General features: G+C 35.6%; 5 protein-coding genes across 9 annotated transcripts; 2 read left to right on the forward strand and 3 right to left on the reverse strand.

Annotated features, from left to right (window-relative positions):
* Window positions 1–8: 8 nt before the first annotated feature.
* LOC125504357 (E3 ubiquitin-protein ligase RING1-like) lies at window positions 9–807 on the reverse strand (the record flags this gene model as incomplete). Its single annotated transcript, XM_048666215.1, has 1 exon — window positions 9–807. A coding segment is annotated over exon 1 (696 nt), but the record flags the coding sequence as incomplete, so codon positions are not given.
* Window positions 808–1,968: 1,161 nt separating this feature from the next.
* On the forward strand, window positions 1,969–11,411 carry LOC109536860 (3-hydroxy-3-methylglutaryl-coenzyme A reductase; the record flags this gene model as incomplete). Of its 4 annotated transcripts, XR_007281456.1 has the most annotated exon segments (7): window positions 1,969–2,247; window positions 2,313–2,564; window positions 2,625–2,807; window positions 2,859–3,039; window positions 4,322–4,431; window positions 10,374–10,605; window positions 11,256–11,411. XR_007281456.1 is itself a non-coding variant. In XM_048666217.1 (6 exon segments), coding segments are annotated over 5 exon segments (971 nt in total), but the record flags the coding sequence as incomplete, so codon positions are not given.
* On the reverse strand, window positions 6,653–10,301 carry LOC109536859. Its single transcript, XM_019903275.2, has 6 exons — window positions 9,718–10,301; window positions 9,427–9,662; window positions 9,128–9,358; window positions 8,945–9,047; window positions 8,612–8,815; window positions 6,653–8,552 (listed from the first exon to the last, which is right to left on the reverse strand). Exons 1-6 carry the CDS (start codon window positions 9,778–9,780, stop codon window positions 6,723–6,725), a joined length of 2,667 nt encoding a protein of 888 aa, XP_019758834.2. The 5' UTR covers window positions 9,781–10,301; the 3' UTR covers window positions 6,653–6,722.
* LOC109536864 (calcineurin B homologous protein 1) lies at window positions 11,284–13,786 on the forward strand. The gene is made up of 3 exons (XM_019903283.2): window positions 11,284–11,505; window positions 11,645–11,911; window positions 12,718–13,786. Exons 1-3 carry the CDS (start codon window positions 11,439–11,441, stop codon window positions 12,954–12,956), a joined length of 573 nt encoding a protein of 190 aa, XP_019758842.1. The 5' UTR covers window positions 11,284–11,438; the 3' UTR covers window positions 12,957–13,786.
* On the reverse strand, window positions 13,154–18,684 carry LOC125504358 (protein transport protein Sec23A-like). 2 transcript variants are annotated; one of them, XM_048666220.1, is made up of 14 exons: window positions 18,501–18,684; window positions 17,982–18,260; window positions 17,156–17,411; window positions 16,901–17,094; window positions 16,612–16,847; window positions 16,383–16,553; window positions 16,180–16,322; window positions 15,916–16,127; window positions 14,980–15,180; window positions 14,779–14,930; window positions 14,536–14,710; window positions 14,254–14,475; window positions 14,088–14,111; window positions 13,154–13,557 (listed from the first exon to the last, which is right to left on the reverse strand). In XM_048666220.1, exons 2-14 carry the CDS (start codon window positions 18,258–18,260, stop codon window positions 13,468–13,470), a joined length of 2,355 nt encoding a protein of 784 aa, XP_048522177.1. In that variant the 5' UTR covers window positions 18,501–18,684; the 3' UTR covers window positions 13,154–13,467. The 2 variants fall into 2 exon arrangements, with proteins under 2 accessions (XP_048522177.1, XP_048522178.1); XM_048666221.1 differs by lacking the exon at window positions 14,088–14,111.
* Window positions 18,685–19,068: the final 384 nt, after the last annotated feature.

The following is a 19,068-nucleotide window of genomic DNA, read 5'->3' on the forward strand; positions in this document are numbered from 1 at the left end:
CTTTTGAGCGAACTCACACTTGATGAAACTGGACTAGGAGGGTCGCAAGGAGTACTTCGGCCAGATGGGGCTGGGCTGTTTGGTGTGGCATTTTGGCCTGTGCTAGCTGTTGTATTGGGTGGGTTTGCATTTGCCACTGGGACGCTAGGCGTTTGATTGTTGTTCACATTTTCAGTAGTTCCAGCTGCAGTTCCAGTCTCTACTTGTGGCTCACTGGTAACGGTTTCGTTAGGCTTCCGTCCGCGTGGAGCCCTATTTTGCGATTGAAGCTTAATTCCTTCGTTAATTGATTGTACAAAAGCTTCTCTTGAGTGAAACTCATTTAATTTGGCCATCACTTTTTCTTGATGTGCTTCGTATTCATCTCTACTTGGATATATCTTTGCGATAAGCAAATCAAAATTAGGATCTGCTCTTAAAGATCTTTTCGAAACCAGTTTCTTTCTGCATGTTGGACATTCCTTGTTTCCTGATCTCAATGCAGTTATAATGCATTCGGAACAAAACCTGTGTAGGCATTCCTTAGTAGTCATTGTCTTTTTAAGCATATCAAGGCAAATGGGGCACATAAGTTCACTGTGCAAGCTCCTTGGAGACACTGCAATTTCGGTATTATCCGTAATCACTTCTTGGGGGGTCCTATGAAGCTCATACAGGGAAAGCTCCCATGTCTTGTTTAGACCGATATGTTCAGATGTCGTCATTGCTTTATATTCACTTGCTTATTTCTAAATAACAAATTTTACAAAATGAAGCAAATAATCACAGCCTGTTATTCTTTAAACTTCAACTCGGTGACATGTGTTATTTTCTTCTTCTGCACAAGAACTATTTAACTGGAGCCGGCGCTGCCAGAGTTTTCCGAAAGCAACAACGGTACTCAGAGGTATGAACCTTCAAAGCTATAATATCGATTTTTCATTGTGTTTCTGTTAATAATTTTTAAAAATGAGTGTAAGAACGAGCAAAAATGTATAAAAGTTATTTAAGATTTTATAACAAGTGAAATGTTTAATTAAAAAGCCCCCTCGAAGGACCAAAATATATTACCTACTATAGTAATTTTTTTTTTTTAATTTTTAGTTTTTCATATAGAAAACACTATTTATATGAAAGCTATAAAAATGTGTATGTAAAAATAAGTGTGTACTTACTAAATTAAAAAAATGTATGCCATGTTCTTCAAAAAATGTGGGACTGCCTAAATATTAATAAATTATATTAAGTTGTTGCAAAAAGTTATACATATTATTAAGTAGAAATGCATATACTACACTTCGAATAAAGTAACTTTCTTTCAAAATTTTCTTTCCTTTTTTCGTTTTTAATCTGACTGCTACTTTTAAAAAATGTCTTAAAGTTATATAAAATTTATCATATGAATGATCAATAGAAGTGTAATTTTAATTATTAAGCTAAAATTAAGCATGAAATTCCCAGCAGAAAGCAGGAATTCCGTACTTAATGGCGATAATTTGAAAATTCCTTTTGTGATCTCATAAACTCTTATTAATTGCCATTATCATGATTAATAAACCGAATTTAAGTAGAAACACTGCATATGCGCTGATGGGTTTCTTTAATATTGAATGTTTCAGCAAAGCAAAAGTGAGCAAAGCGCACTTAATTTCCAATGCCATTCAATTCAGAAAATAAGTGTACATCTATGATGAAAGAACTATATTTCAGTATGTTTAGAAGCTTTCGTTGTCCAAATGTCAACTAATGGTCCAATTCATTTTACTTTTTCTATGCCCCTTTGAAATAAATTAATCGTCTTTTCATCGCATGTATTATTAATATTATTATAATTTGATTGAATAACAGCAATTAAAAATAGGCATGAAAGAACAAAATAAATAACTTATTTAAATGAACTCGCAGTAAATAATCTTATTGCTTTCTTTTTTACAGATGTATGTAAAACAACCGGCAGATGATCTTATAGTTTCACAATTGCTGTTTCAGGGTGTCGTGCTTTGGAAAAAACGGGCGTTAAATCAACCATAGTGGCAGATGGGATGACTCGAGGCCCAGTTGTTCGTTTTCCATGTATCACTAAAGCCAGCGAAGTGGTTATTTGGATTAAAAAGTCTGAAAATTTCGCGAAAGTGAAGGAGCAATTTGATTCAACCAGTCGATTTGCTAAATTATCGAAAATCTCACCACACATAGCGGGGCGATATTTATTTATCCGCTTTATGGCAGAAACTGGCGATGCCATGGGAATGAATATGATTTCAAAAGGTAACTGTTGAGTGAAATCTGTTAGTTTTTCCATTAAGTTAATTGGACAAATTCTTACAATCTAGGAGCCGAAAAAGCCCTTTTGTACCTGCAAACCATTTTCAACGAAATGGAAATTCTTAGCTTAAGTGGTAATGTGTGTACTGATAAGAAAGCGGCAGCTATCAACTGGATAGAAGGCAGAGGCAAATCGGTAGTTTGCGAAGCTTTAGTCCCAGCCAATATTGTTCAATCGGTGTTAAAAACTACTACACATGCTTTGATCGATCTGAATATATCAAAAAACATGGTAGGATCTGCGATGGCAGGTTCCATTGGTAAGTTAAGTTCTTACCAGGCTGATATTCTTACTTATTTGTTATGGTTTGTCTTTAAAGGTGGATTTAACGCGCACGCTGCAAATATCGTTACGGCTGTATATATTGCAACTGGACAGGATGCAGCTCAAAACGTAGCCAGCAGCAATTGCATAACTATAATGGAGCCTTCTGGTGATAAAGGCGAGGATTTATTAATCTCCTGTACAATGCCAAGTCTGGAAATTGGCACTGTGGGTGGAGGTAAGTTCAGAAGTTTTTTTTATGTGTAAATAAATAATTATAATTTCAAAGGTACTATTTTGCCTGCTCAATCTTCGTGCCTGGAACTATTGGGCGTAAAAGGCCCACACATGGCTAATCCGGGAGATAATGCTAAACAGTTAGCAAGAATCGTTTGCGGGGCTGTATTAGCAGGCGAGCTTTCGCTTATGGCAGCTTTGGCTAGTGGGCAATTAGTCAAGAGCCATTTAAGGTAAGAAAACGACCGAATATTTAGCTGTATTATAATCCGTTGATACATCTAATAATTATTACGCAGTGTAACGAGTCTGTACATATATTCGTAACAAAACCATCGAGAGCGGATATTGATTCGTGTATTAAAATTTTTCGCTTCTTTTAGGATTTAAAGCAGACACGACATAGTGTTTTTCAGGCAGCTTATAATTAAATTTAAACAAAAAGTAAAATATTACGGACGCGTTAAGGCAATTTTTCTCATCCGATAATAATTTTTTACAAGAAAATAGCGTTTTATCTTACAGAATCTGGTAGAGAAAACTCTTAAAGCGAACATTACAGTCGTATTTCATTCATTCAAGCACCATAATTAAATATGGCTGAGCCTCATAAGTAATTCCATAATAAACTTGCTCTATCGATATTTGGGGAACTAGAAAAGGTACAGATTTGACGATTTGTACGTCTAGGTTAGTCGAGATGCTCGATTTAAGGAAAATATGTTTGAGTTCCTAGCACTTCTGGTTAAAAAACTTGGTTATTTTAAATAGAACCTGCTGCATATGTTTGTATTTACGAACGCTTGAACAAATTGTGGGACAACCTTTATAATATACCTGAGTAGTTCTTCAGATATGATACAAATTACGTTTAAATTAGTATGAAAAAGTTGAAGTATTGTAAGTATGAAATTCGATTCAGAATTTACTGAAATCATCAGCTAACTGGAGCAATGTTCAAATTTTATAAATGAAATTAAGAGTGTTCATTAATCAATATGTATGTAGCTTTATAGTTAGAAAACATGTACAATAAAATACAAAGCATTCGACTAAACACTATTCTATTCTACGGTTTAGTATTGAAAGTAAAAATTCGCATCAGTTAGCTGGATATCATGGTGGTTCAATTGCTGTCTTCTAACTTAAATAAGTGCTGATTTACTAAAAAATTTCTAAATGGTTGATAACATGAAATTAAAAGAAAAATATTGATAACATCAAGAACTGTCCAAAGTTTCTACATTGTTATTAAAGGTTCTAAAATTCGACCAACAGAGCGAACAAACCATATTGTTGTTCCGTTTAAACGTTGTTCCGTTGAAAATTTTCAAGTTGTTGTCTACTTCCAGTTTAACCCAAACCGTTAGAAACTTATCATTTAATTTCATCGATAATTTTGAGTAATCTAGGTGTAGGTATACATTTTCAAATCTGTACCATGAATTGGTCTCAAAATACTGAGAAAGAAAACTCATTATGTATTCTTTATACAAATTTTTGTTCCACTTTCAGATTTAACCGTTCCTATTCTGAAAAAGAGGCTACATCTAGCAAATTAACAGATAGAAGCATGTCGTGCCAAACATAGAAGGCACAAATTGCGACTCTAGCGATGAATATAGGTAATTGTTTTTGTATTGGCCAAATAAACAATAAGGTATTTTATTAGGGCATTGTAATAGTACTTTCTAGATTTTCTTGATTACACAGCGACACAAACCAATTTTTTGAGACACCTATATTCTGTAGTATTTTGGCCTGCTGAATCCAAATTCGCTGCCAATATACTGCCTGTACAAACTTTTTCGTCTTCTTCCTGTAGTTCACCTAGGAATTTTGTTCGAACCGTCCAAAGCCGGTTTTTTATATAACTTTTCCATAGCTAACCTGTCAATAAATAGTTCAAAAAAAATTAAACATTTTTTCGTTAAAAATTTTGGTGGGTGAAAGAAACCCTTGCGATTTTTACGAAACTGTACATTCTATTTTTGGTCTCGAAAACAAGCTTCCTATCGAGAAAAGTTATTGTTTATTAAATCTCAGGCTCATCCAGCACTATCTAACGGTATTTTCAACTTTCTAGCTTTCATAGTTTTGTAAAAAATACTATAGGACATGTCTCAACACCAGATCAAAAAAAATTGATTTGTGTGGCTGTGTTATTAATGGTGTTTGATTGAATTTTTCCAGCCTATGTGATGTAAACGAAGACTTTTCCATCTTAATTGTTATACATGATTATGTAGAGGATTTATATTTGCATATTACATGTTCGGATAGGAGTTTTATGAGAGGGAGAGATACAAAGAGAGTGACGATTAAATTAGGAGCTTATTTGGCCTTAAGTCTCCTATACTCCTAGTTGACTGTTTTTCTCTAATTTCAACATTAAATTGGCTACCAATAGCTTGCATGTCTGAGCATATGATTCTTTTAAAACAAACGGGTTTATAGCTAATTAAATTCGCCCTCCAGGACCACTTAGGATTACTTTAGATAAGAGGAATTTAGAATATAGATCTCAGTACTCACTTGAAGATTTTGCTCACACCACCAAAAATTACCATATATCGTGTTAGTATTTTTTTACTGGGTAACACTACAATCGTAAACAGGAAAGTAAAAATTATTTCAATCAAGAGTTGATTGAAATATACAAAAATACAGTAAATTTAATTCATATTCAGGCAATATTTTAAATGGGTTACTAATTACTACATTGTAGTGGATGGAAAATCAGAGTACAAATTACTTTATTGCTCAGCTTATTGAAACTGAGTGCTTTACATCTGCTGCAGTTTGTACATAGCGCTTAATTTATATAGATTCTGCTCATCTCAGCGATTCTTTTTGACTGATTTTATTGTCACTTGTACAGTTGAAAAATATTACATCGCAGCTTTTGCTGAATGTGATGCAAAATGTTGAATTTTTCATTTATATTGCTTTAATTCTCTATAGATAGGTTGCAAGTGCATATTAATTAATGACTTGAATTTACCTGTTTTTACTTGTTACTTTATAAGTTTTTATCATGTTCATCTCCAAGAGGCTCAATAAAATTTAAACGTTCGGTTGTTTCCCATTACGTTAGTTTTTGTGATAGTACGGTAAACATAGTAGGTACCTATTATACGTATTTAATAAATGAGTTGTTTTTTCTTCTATACAAGATATATTTTATGTATCAAATTTTATCGGTGTTGAGCTAGAAAGCGAATGGATAAATTTTTAAATTAATTTAAATTCCTAACGCTATTTTTACAGTGTTGAGAACAGGTGATATGTATTATGTGTCTATTGAACATATTTTACATTATAAAAGTTAACGTTTGAGCGCGACGCCCAAAAATCTTACAAATTAAAGCCATTTAATAGGAAATTTAACAATTAGTTTTAATATGAATATTGCGTACTATTGCTATCAACGTTCGAAATTTGCTTCATTTTTTTACCTGCTGACTAAACAAACATAAAACCCGATAAAATAAGGGCCGTGTGCGTACTGTGTGACCAATGACCAGCTGAAAACATCGAAAATATCAGGACTTTTGCGGGTAAACGAAAAGTACTGGCAAAACATTCCATCAATTAAATTTTCTATACAAAGGTGCAGTGAAAGACTCGATTTGGAGTTATTCTCCGCCGATATTTTTATTTCAAGTTCAAGAAGTTCACCGAACATGTGCACTGTTCCGCTGAAGAACTGAACTGAAGAACCGCCAGTGGTGTTTACGAATGTCGTTACTTCCCTATAACCACATATAATAATATCTATTTTTACTAAAGCTCTTTAAGCTACGTAATGTTTTCATACAGATTGCACAATATTAAAACTGCTTATTTTTCCAACGCATATTTATTTGTTGCCATTCTACGATAAATTTCGAAACCATCAACGATCGCTGAACGTTCACTTTCTTACAGGTATCAGCGATGCTTTACTCCCTATCTTCTTCTTGATTGCTTTTTTTCCCACTTTCCTGGTACCATTACTGGTTAAATCAACTTTAGATTTTTCATCGCACACTACAAAACTGGCTACCGATAATTTTGATGTTTTTGAACTCAAGCTGTTAGTGGCACCTTGTTGAAGTTCCTCAGTCGACCCACTATATTCCTGCGGCTCCTCTGTAACTCTCAAAGCTTGCCCCTGACAGTTCTTCACACGATAATTAGTAGTAAGCAAGTAGTTTTGTTTGATCGAGTTAAAATCAAATGCTAGTTCATTCGGCTCATAAAGTGTTCCTTTAAAGTTATCAGAAGACATCCGATAATTCCGCTTGCAGTTGTTCATCAGTGGCTCCACACTGTTTGGCTCAATATTTTCGGTTAAGCCGTTACAGCTAGCGCTGTGCAGGACTTTTTGAATTTCAGCAGTTTTCGCTTTACTCTTACAAACGATGTCATCTATTTTTGAAAAAATATGGCCAATTTTATTGCCAGGTTCTTCAGTTGGGACACTATTCGAACACTTTTCATTCTCCTGTTTGAACTTCTTCTTGCACTTGCTGGTGTTTTCTGGAGCAGCTGTTCGTTTCATGCTTTTTCGTACTACTGAAGGTCTTCGGAAGGGCATTAGACCTGTTTTGGTAAAACTGCATTCTTTTCCAATGAATTGAAAATGGTTTTTCGGCTTATCTGGGTAACTCGTTGGTTTTTCGCGATTTTCCAGGTCTTCAGTAGTTTTATACATGCATGGCTTTTTGAGACTGTGAGTGGAGTCAGAAAATATATTGTCCATAATGCTGCTCATCATACGATCAAGTGCTTTAGTATCAGGCTGCTCTAAAATGCTCTGTAAATCGGGCTTTCTAAACCACTGCACGCCTACATCTTCAGTGTCGATGTTCGGTAAAGGTCGATCAATTATATTATGTACTCCCGATGCTTTGGACAATTGTATTCCAATGTCTTCTGTATTTATCAAAGCTTGGCTAAGCTCCGTATATGCATCCGCTTTTGAATGATTGGCACTGTTATAATCCGTACTCAGCTGGCTGTTTGCATTAAATTGCAATTCGTCCAGTAAGTGATTGGCTGTGTCTTCGTGCTCTTGAAGAATTGCATCACATACTGCATCCAGGAGTATTCGATCTTCTGCAGCAGACTTGCGGGATGGGTCTGTTTTCTTTACATACGCTAAATCTTCAGCAATATCCATGAAATTAGGCACATTTAATGGCTGAGAATAACTGTGCTGATCCAGGTCCAGATCCAACCAATCATACACGTTCTTATAAGAGCTGGTGTATTTTCCTATGTTATCGAGGGATGTAGTGGTGATATTGGAATTAGTAGTTTGCATCCAAGCATAATTTTTCGATGGGGTTCCAAACTTCGATAGCTTTTTCGTGTTTAATGGCACTGAAATTGGAAAAGTTGCAAATTCTTCCAATATATTTTTTTCTACTGGGGGTTTTTGGATAGCATCTGACCGATCCTTCCAGCAAAGTTTCGGACATTGAGGGCAAACACACTCCGCAGGTTTGCTCATAGTGTCATCCGCAGATTTTTGAATATGTTCGCCTCCGTTTTGCTTGCAAGTTCCACAGCAACATACCATTATGCATATAGTTTTGTGCTTTTTTCCTTTCAGTTTAATGAGCTTTTCAGGGCATGTACTTGGTTCAATAGACGCGGATGTTTGTTGCTCAGACTGTTGCACTAAGTGAGTTTGGGTTTCTTTGGTGTCCGTGCATGTAGCTGGAGTTATTTGCGGCTCATCTTTCACTGGTTGCTCCTACGGAAAATCATTTGCCTGAAAATAGACTGATGAAGCAACGGGTTGTAATGGCTTACCTGTACATTAAAATTATTTTGCTTTTGGCATGGGCACGTATTGCTGGTGATATGCTGAAGTCTCACGGTTAAATACTCAACGCTTTCTTCGGTGCTGGATTCTTTCTTATGACTATAAAGCGATTCGCACACGACGCTATCGGTTGATGATTGCTCGGAACAAGGTGTTGTTGATTCTTCGAGTGGCTTGTTCAAAGATGTTACCTTGAGGTTTATTAAATAGTTTATTATTTTTTATATCTAATACATGCAATAAAACCGATACTAAAATGCGAATTTGTCCAAAGTAAAACCCGGTAAAAATCCCCGCTTGTTCTGGATATACCAACTTACTCTGGGAAATTCCTTGGTTTTTTCTTTTTTCGACCTCCTATCGCACTTTTCTGGATTTTTGCAAGGCTGTTGAATCGATCGGTCCCCAACTCCATAGCTGAGCCTTCAATATATCGTGAGGAATGAGAAACCAATTTTTTCCAGAGTAGGAGATGCTGGAAAGGGCGGCAAATGCCAGCTTACCTTTCCTGCTTCTGGAAGGCCATCATGCTTGCAGAAGGCGTATTATATAACTTTCCAATTTCGCTGGGTGTTTTCTTTTTGCCCAACAAACACTTGCACATTGCCTTAAACTGCTCCTTTGGGGTGAGTGGTGATGGGTTGCAAAATCTTGTTTCCGGATCTTTGCTTAGGAAGCAAGTTTTCTTGGAAGTGGGGCATACAGATGTTCTGCCGTCCTCTTTGATAGTTTCCCTGATAAGAAAAAGATTTGTTCATTAAATTTCTTTGATTTTTGAACGATCAAATCTCGTTTGGTCCACCTGTATTTAGCTGATAAACACGGTCGCTTAGGAGGGCCAGATTTAGCTTCAGCTCCTACTATTGCCTCTCGTTTTCTCACCCAATTCCAACCCCACCAGCGACAAAACTGCAAGTCCCATAGATCGCTCCGCCCATCTGGGGGTGCAGGTGGTGGTAAGTCTTTGAATGGGAAGGAATTGTCGAAGACCTGAGCACATTGACACTCAGTGAGTGACTGCTTTTCTTGGTTTCTCGCCTGAAGAAAAAGTAATCAGTGAAATGTTTTTTTAAATGTTGTTCCTCGTACTTACTTTTGAATGACACGAGCTGCGGTAAGCGTCTGTAGATGTTTTGTCTTTGCCCTTACAACCCATTGCCCACGGTTATTTTACTTGTTTGGCTTGGTGCATTGTATTGAATTTAAATTGCCCCCTAATTTGTTCCTTGTAGCATTTTAATGACATTGACTAATTTGCTAAATTTATCTGCCAATAATTGAAAAATATTTTTTTAACGCAATCATTCAAAGGGAGAAAATGTTAGCTTTTTTGAAATCTATGGTATTTAAAGAATCTTAAATTATTTCCATTGAAACCCCGTGAAAAGATGGTGTTTGTAATAATTATTGGAGGCAATATACAGGGCGGACCAGGTTTTGCGGAAACATCCTTCAATGAGTCATGTTTTCTGATCTCCTGAAAAAATTGCGTATTTAAATATTTCCTGAATTGCATGGTTTCCAGATACAGACTGTTGAAGATTAATATTTTTTTGTCGTTTTCGCTAATCAACATGGATGCTGTTAGATTATTTTGTGCGGTTTTTAAAAGACAAAGTTTATGCGAACAGGAATATGAACTTGTTAAAATAAGTTTGATTAATTTTCTATTTTAGTTAATACACCGTTTGGGAGCTTCGAAAGAAAGTAAAGATTTTTTATGCTCTTACATTTCTACATTTCCCGTAGATGGAGTTCATTTGCAATAAACCTAAACTCGACGTAATATTTCAAAAAATTAACACCCAGGGGATCTCATTAATCAAGCAATTTAGGAAATATGTATACAGAGTAGATCAATTGCAAAAAACTCTACGAAAATGTAGAGTCACAAAAGACGAAAAGTGTCGCCTAGTGGAGATAACGGCTCTTAGAGGAGCAATTTCTTAAAGAGTATTTTTCAATCTACTAACAACAGAAGGTAAGTGGATGAATCTTGGTATGCATGTTAAAAGTCTCTCGCTCGTATTAAACCTGGAGATAATTATCTAGAAAAAAATTGTAATGGGGTTTCGGAGGATTCAAAATCTTTGAAAGATCGAATCTTTTTAGCAGGTAACTGTGGGGCAGTATTGAAGATGTTTCCAGTGAATGAAACTGAACAATTTTCGAGTAAATTCGAATTTCCAATACATGTGTATCGCCAAATCAATTTGAATTTCAAAAAGCTCTATTATTAACAAATTTTGAGGAAACGACGGTTGGATCCTGCTAGTTTCAATCAGAAGTAAATGTTAATTTTGATTGCATGTTCCAATTGAACTGAATTGAATTAATTGATTTTTCTGAGCAAGATTAGCTAACAGCTCACATGGCCGGTAGCTTCGTTAGACCCACTTTTGAACCATGTTAAATTGAAAATTTCTTCAAAAACTCGCAGAGTAAAGTAATAAAACTCATGAAAAAGTGGGTCGATTTTGAATTCACATATAACAAAATTTGAAATAACTCGATTTCTGATAAAAAAATGTTTTGTTTGTTTTCTTAAAATATGACCATCTCGATTACTGTTTTAGTGTAAAATATTGAAGGAGCAGCATTTTATTACTTTTTTTTCGGTACGTTTCTAAGTGGAACTACTACATTTGGAGTGAACTAGCAACACGGGCAACGCTGAGTGACCCACATGCCACATGACATCAGCACAGCTGATCGAAACTCGAAGTTCATAATACAGCAATACAAGGTTCATAAAGGTTGTTAATTAATATTTTGCTATAATTACAGGTGAGAATCAAGTACATTTTTGTGAAAATGGGAAATAGAGCGTCTTTATTGTTGCGTGAAGAAGAAATTGCGCAAATTCAACAAGAAACTGGATGTGAGTATGGATGTAACAAACTGTAATCAACAATGCAGACTGAAAACTCTTTAAAAAAAGCCCCGGTATAAGATTACACCTCATTTCTATAAGTAAAATACGCAGTTAAACCTAACTTACAGCGGTGATTGAATTCTAGTCACTCCTAATCAAATAGAAAGACTCTATTCAAGATTCACTGCATTGGATAGAAATGATTGTGGAACGCTATCCAGAGACGATTTTCTAAGGATTCCAGAGCTGGCCATCAATCCCCTAGGCGAAAGGATAGTAAATGCCTTTTTCCAAGGGGACGAATTTACAGACAGGGTGAATTTTCGACAGTTCATGCAAGTGTTGGCCCACTTCAGGCCTGTGAAGAAGAACAAAGAGAATAAATTGAATTCCAGAGATGAGAAATTGAAATGTAAGTATAGTGTAGTAATTAAATTGCTTAAAATACGTTCGAATAAATGCATTATCAAGACAGGACAAGATTTGGGTGCATTCTGTTGAAAATTTTGCATTCAATGCAGATAGCAGTTTGGATTATTATCTTTGAAAACAAAACACTTTTGATAAGTCCTAGTTTTCACTTCTTTCCTGTAAAAGAACGTTTCAACAATTACTTTAAAATAACATTTTTGCCCTGAGAGAAAAATAGTAAAGCCAATTTCCGAATTAAAATTATTCGATTAATTGTACTGTTTGTCGTTCCACACGCTGCAATTAAGCTTTTATCTGATACAGCTTTTTATTAACAAATAAACGTTAATAGATACATGAAAAAAGAGTTGCCACTGCAAATTTATTATCTTACAGCTGTAAAAACCGGAAACAAATTCATTAAAAACTTCTAAACCATTTGCGTAATACTAATTTAAAAATGTATCTACTTACCAAACACCTTGTATATCGGAGGATTCAAAATCAGCGTCATTCTTTTAACTTTGTATTCGATTAATGTATAAATATTTCAGAATACCCAGTAGTTTTTCTTTTCCAAACAAAGTATAACCGTCTATTAGTATGTCACTTTATAAAAAACTTAGCCTGTATGCAGCAATAGCAGGGCAGCAAGGCTTAGCAGGCTTAGCAATTCTAGCAGCGTTTGTTTGGGTATCTTTCACGAGAAGGATAATACTTTCTGCTGTGGTGGGAGATATTACTTACCAGTTTTACTGTACAAACTTAGTATTAAATACATGCCCGATCTATCTTTGATATTTTCAGTCGCCTTCAAACTCTATGATTTGGATAATGATGATTTGATATCAAAAGATGAACTATTGGCTATTCTTCACATGATGGTCGGTACCAATATAAGTGAAGAACAGCTGACAAGTATTGCAGAGCGCACGATATTGGAAGCGGATGAAGATGGTGATCAAATGATATCTTTTGAAGAATTTTGCAAAGCGCTTAATAGGACTGATGTGGAACAGAAAATGAGCATTCGATTTCTCAATTAAGATGTGAGCACCATGATTAAAATAAGTTACCAAATTTTATATTTTTATATACAATTAATTTTTGTGCAATTGCCAAGGGCGCGGCAGCTTCTCCTAGAATTAATTAAGCAGTGACTAACACTCTTTCAAGTTACTCATATTCAATAGGTAGATAAATTGTAGATAATTATAATACTTAGTATACGCCATTAAAAATCTTTTTGGTTTATACATATAAATCTTATATTTGTGAAAATAATATAGCAACAAAATAAAAAATCGGCGAACATAGACTAGTTTACAATTACATAGAGCTGAATTATTACAAACGACTTCTAAAAGTAACAGTAGTTCAATAATAATTCATTTACAATAAAACACGAATGTTTTACATTGCAATTTCATCTAGCGAATTTGGTCTTACATTTTAACATGGGGATAAGTTGAACTTCTAAAATTTACACACCTTTTTCTCCGCAACTCTACTATGTCTTAAAAGAAACGTTTACTAGATGATAACTTCATACAAATCTTACGCTGTAGACGATACGGCCAGTTTTTTAAGGTGGTCCATGAAAACTTGCAGAGATACATCATCAGTTAACACAGGTGCACCAGAGTCCTGTAAAGATCAGTTACATTTATATACATACATACAATAGCAGTTATTCTTGTGAATAGGATTCTTGTTAATAAAATTATTCTCTTAAGGGAGCCCAACATTGGAATATTTTTTTAMATATCTAAGCACTTATGCCCTTTAGAAACCTTGTTTTTTTATTAAGTTATAAAAAAAAWTTGTTGACTGCATTGTATACTACTGGCCAATAAATGTTATGTTATAAAAGTTACAATATAATATTTTTTCGACTTCGAGTCACTGAAGCGAATCTACGCTTTGCGCGAACTTTGCTGCAAGGAAACCCCATGGAATGCATTACCTACCTTACTTCCCCCATCTAAAAAAGTTAGTGAAGTACCCACTCAAAACTATCTAAAACGTATTCTACATTTCAACTTAGGTAGTTAAGTTATGTAACAAGTGTGTTTGTAGATACATTGTGTATACCGAACCAGTGTTTAGTTTCATCAAATATATACAAAGCTAAGTCCCAAAGAAATACCGAAACCATAAAGTATGTGAACATTTACCCCATTTTGACCGGTCATGATCGCCTATAGTGCAGGAACACAAAAACACATGAAACAAAAATAAACATTTAGAATAAAAAACGCACACATTTGAACACTCAATGAGAAACTTTGAATGAATGAAAACAAGACAATGACCATTATTATTATTACGGAAAAAACTTACGCCTCCATACGCATACATGTTGTTGTGGGTTTGGCTGGGATTGACTTTAGATAGTAGGAAACGTGCTTGCGATCCACCTTGTTCGGTATCAATGTACCGTGGCATGGGGAATCGAGTGTGCAAAATATCCTGAGCATCGTCTATCGGAGCTTGAAGCAAATGACGGAAGTACTCGTATTCGGCCATATCTTGGTATTTCAAGTTGCGCCACTGTGCTATAGTCTGCAAAATTTAAGAAAAATAAGTAATCTATCAAAAATAAAGCTTTTTCAAACTCAGCACCTCTCCATGGAAAATCAAAATTTGGAAGAAGGTATCCATGAGCAAAATTTTGTCGGGCTGAATTGAGCTGGTGTCCAAAAGAACTGGTTCTGGAGGCCCATTGAAGCTGTAGCTATACAAAAGAGGCTGAATCATAATGAGAGATTGGGTCAAATCCTCCCTCATCAGCATGTGCCTAAAAAGAATAACAAACAAACCCATGCAAATTAAAATCGATACGTTGTACTTTATGGAACTTTTTACCTGTAAAATGAAGTTTCATCTGGTGAATTATTGAACACCTGCAAGAACTGCGACCGTCGCAAATGATACATAAATTGTGGATAAAGACTGAAGTTCTCAGCTAATCTGAATGACGCTGGATCGTCTTTGTTGTATTCTCCATATTTCTGACACTAAACAGCAAATTTTTAATGGTACCAAATGCAGCGTCTAACCACTTACCAAACGTATCAACATTCTATCCACCCATCTGAGCACATCAGGACTTTCGTCGGTTTCAGCCCTAAAAACTGCCATTCTTCCCATAATAACAGCTGCGCATTCTTGGTCAAATCCGGCACTGATGTGATTAATATTAACAGCTGCATCTGCCCAATTTCTTGCTATTGTTGTTACTCGAATACGTCGCTGACCACTAGCATGCTGAAAGATATTCACTAGTGTTCAAACGGAAATACAGTGGAGATGGAGATTAAACGGTTATAGTGAATTTCCGTTTATAAACGCCAATTGAAATTACGTGATTTTTTCCATAAGATTAATGAGTCCGTTTGCAATAAACCTTCCCATAAAGTAATCCTTTCGGAGGGGTTAGTAGGAATTTCAAAATGAACAAATCAGTCCGACACGCTATAAGATAATTTAATGTTAACTGCAAAAAGATAAAGATTGAAAACGAACAGTTTAAGAAATTTGAAATAATGAATGCAAATCTTGCAGTAGTTTATTCAAAAGGTACAAGATAAATTATGTTTAATTGATAAGTGCTCATCGTTTGTTGAATATGCTTTAAACATTAAATTGGTAACATTCAAGATTATTTCAAAATCTTTTTGTTGGGAATTTGTCTCAAATATTTGTCAAGAATTTCTTCACGTTCTTCTACTACAGTTTGATAGCTTTTATTTCACAATAAAGAACGAATTGATCAAAAAGTAATCAAGAGCGCATAATTAAACCATCTTAGCTCTAATTCAATGGGCAATATGGTGCAAAACATTTCTTTGTATTGCCATTGTACTTAGGCCGCAAGGAGTCTTTTTTACGCTACTGCATGCATGAAAACATAGCGAAACTTTTCCTGTCGATGCTGCACCTTTTAAAATATCAATCATTAATCACAGAACCGAATTACTTGTAATCACCATGTGCACGTACCTGATATTGTGTGATAAACTGGATGCAACCTCTTCCACCTTGCGGAATGGGTGCAGTATGTTGATTGACCACCTCAAAGAATAAAGCGACTGTTGTGCTAGGATTGAAAGTACACAGTTTCCATTGCACTGTATTTCCCATGCCGATTTCAGTATCGGCTACCAAAGGACTCTTCACATTTAAGGAAACACAAGACCCTATGCCTCCTTGAACTAAACACTCATCATTAAAAACAAAGATTCGTACAAAATCTTATTAAGTCACCTTTCAGTTCTTTAGAGCATTTTACTTCCAAAGTACCATTAAAGGCCATTTTCAATTGCCCATTTTGATCTTTAGCAAAAACTCTCTGGAAAGTTTGTTTAAACAATGATGAATTGAAAGAGTCTCCCATTACCATATGACCTCTGGAGAAACATAGAAAGCAATCAAAGTCAAGATTGCATATGATTTATAACGCAACTCACCCTGTGGAATTGCAACATTGTTTCATTTCCATTAGTCCAGTCTGGTCTAAAGCACATGAGTAAATATCAACACAATGCCCATTAGTAGCTACTCTTGTCGCTAAGTTATCATAGTGTTTAATTGCTTTTTTCATGTACTTGGCATTATCTTTATGGATGTCGTGATGAGACCTTTAAATTCGACGTTTTTCATTAAGCCCATAGTAAATTCATAAATCCAATTTTTCACCTGATGGGCTGCTTAAGGTCATCATTCAAGACTTGACCGGGACCTTGAGAACACGGTCCGCCCACAAAGAGCATAACTCTACCGCCTGTATTGGCATATGTGCATTCTAGAAGGCCTATGGCTATTGATAAAGCCACTCCAGTTGATCTTAAAAACCTTTTTCCTTGTGGAACCGGCCACGGATCTCTTTGCAGTTCTCCTATAAGATCGGTTAGATTCATCTCGCAATTTGCAACCTATGGAGTCGGCAAATTTAAAAATAATGCTTTTGCAACATTTGGTTACATACTGGCTGAATAAACCTGCTGGCTGGAGGCACTGGTGCCTGAACTGGTGCCCCTGGTTGACCAGGTCTTAGATTAGGGTTTGGCATCCCTTGGGGATTCGGGGCAATTTTTCCAATGCCTAGCATGTCTTGGATCTGTTTTGCATTCAAATCTTTTGTACCGCGGAAAACGTACGATTTGCTCATTCCTTCAGTTCCTAGAATGAATACAGCTCGTAGTTTTTACGAACTTTAACTCTAATTGATTGTTATGCAAACCTAATTCATGGACTTGCACCATTTTTCCGAAAGTAATTAAACCGATCAAAGCATTAGGAGGCAACAAACTGAGGGACATTTGCAAAGAGTCTTTCAATGCATTCAACTCTTCCTCATCCATGCAAGTATCCACCACATAGAGGTAAATTGGGGGCATAGTTGCAGCCCTTGAAATCGTGTACTCTATGGTGGAGAACATTGGCATCAGCTCAGCAGGCTGATGTTGCTCAGAGATTGCAGCATATTGAGGTGGAAACTAAACATAGAATTTCATCCAAATATAAGCTTTAATGAGATTAAAATATACAAGGTGGTGTAACCAAGACAGGGTGGAAGAAAATAACTAAATGGTGTGTAATTTTGAAATTATTTTTTATGCAATATTGACCATCTAATAAAATTAGTTTTGTTACACAGGGTGTTCCCAAAAATTTGTGCCAAAGCAAACTTTTTTTAAATGGAACGCCTTGTCCCGGTTCATAGCGGCTTCTATGTCCTTGACGGTGGTTGGAGAATTTGTGGAGCCACACTCCATCCTCCGTAGCGCCGCAGCAGACCCAATAAATATTACAACAAAATTATCCTTATTTGAAAGAGAACCAATTGCGACACATTGATGGTTCCGTTAAAAAAACATAAGCTTCATATGCCAAGGATTTTTGAAAACCCTGTGTGGCGAAAATTGTTTTAACGGATGGGCACTATGGATGCCAATATACAACTACACACCAGTTACTATAATCTTCCACCGCATCTTGGCTCGAACCACTTTGTATACGGTTGTCCTTACAGGGCGTATTTAATTCGTTCCAAGGATGCTACTTACGGGGTTTCTCTGAAAGCAGAAGTTACAGACCCATAATTTCGCTCTGTAATCCACCTGGCACAATGGATTTAGAATGGCTCTGCAATTACTTCTAGTGCACAGCACTGGATCGTATTGAATTGGGGGTAAGTCTGGACGTTCTTTGATGGGCTGATAGAGGCAAGCTAGAGGTACCACAAGACGGGTGGCCTCAATTCTACTGGAGGGCCAAACATTCCACGTTAAACGAATGCCATCACGTTCTTCGTTTTGATGGATATATTCTTCATACGTAGCCATCTGTACAAAGTGGAAGAACAACGAAATTTTCGTAAATAAATGTGGATTTTAAGGGTTGGTATTGGACAAATGTTCATAACATATGAAACACTATCAGGGCTTTAAAAGTAAGCCCCGAAACACATTGTAAGCAAGTGATAATTAGTCAATAACACAAATATGTATTGCACTTTAAAACAGAAATACTGCATGGTAGAAGTTCAAATTAGCGGTGAAAATATGGGAATGAAGTGTATTTACCTTTAAACAAGACTGGTGAATTTCATCAATCAACAGAACGAATTATTTAAAAAACTATGAAGAATAAAACTTAAAACCTCCACATCTTAAACTCCACGTCATTACATCCACAGATTACCGAACAATTACGCCATGCGTCTGATCGATAGACAGCTCACCACAGATCACAGAATGTCGAATTTTGTCGCCCTCTGAACGAATCGGGAAACTAATTTTTTTTAAATCAGACATTCGTTAATTAGTATTGTTTTATATAAGTGCAGAAGTGTTATTATGTTCTCTAAAACACCCATTCACTTTTTTGACGAGAACATGGCATGTTAATTATTTTTAAATGCAAACGTTACTTTAAATTTGCGGAATGTAAACAGTAAACTGGGAAAATAGTAAATTTCATATTTACTATTATCCGTTATCCGAAACACATCGTATAAACTAGGGCTCGGAATGAAACTCGAATAATTCGAGTATTCGAATATTCAAAAAGCGAATAATTATGTCTAGTCATAACATAATTTCGAGCCCTAATATAAACGCATGATACAATGAATACATACATTTATTGTAT

Source organism: Dendroctonus ponderosae, unplaced genomic scaffold (genome assembly GCF_020466585.1).
Source record: "Dendroctonus ponderosae isolate FM_Combo_2020 unplaced genomic scaffold, Dpon_F_20191213v2 Dpon_F_20191213_409, whole genome shotgun sequence".
Taxonomy (NCBI): domain Eukaryota; kingdom Metazoa; phylum Arthropoda; class Insecta; order Coleoptera; family Curculionidae; genus Dendroctonus; species Dendroctonus ponderosae.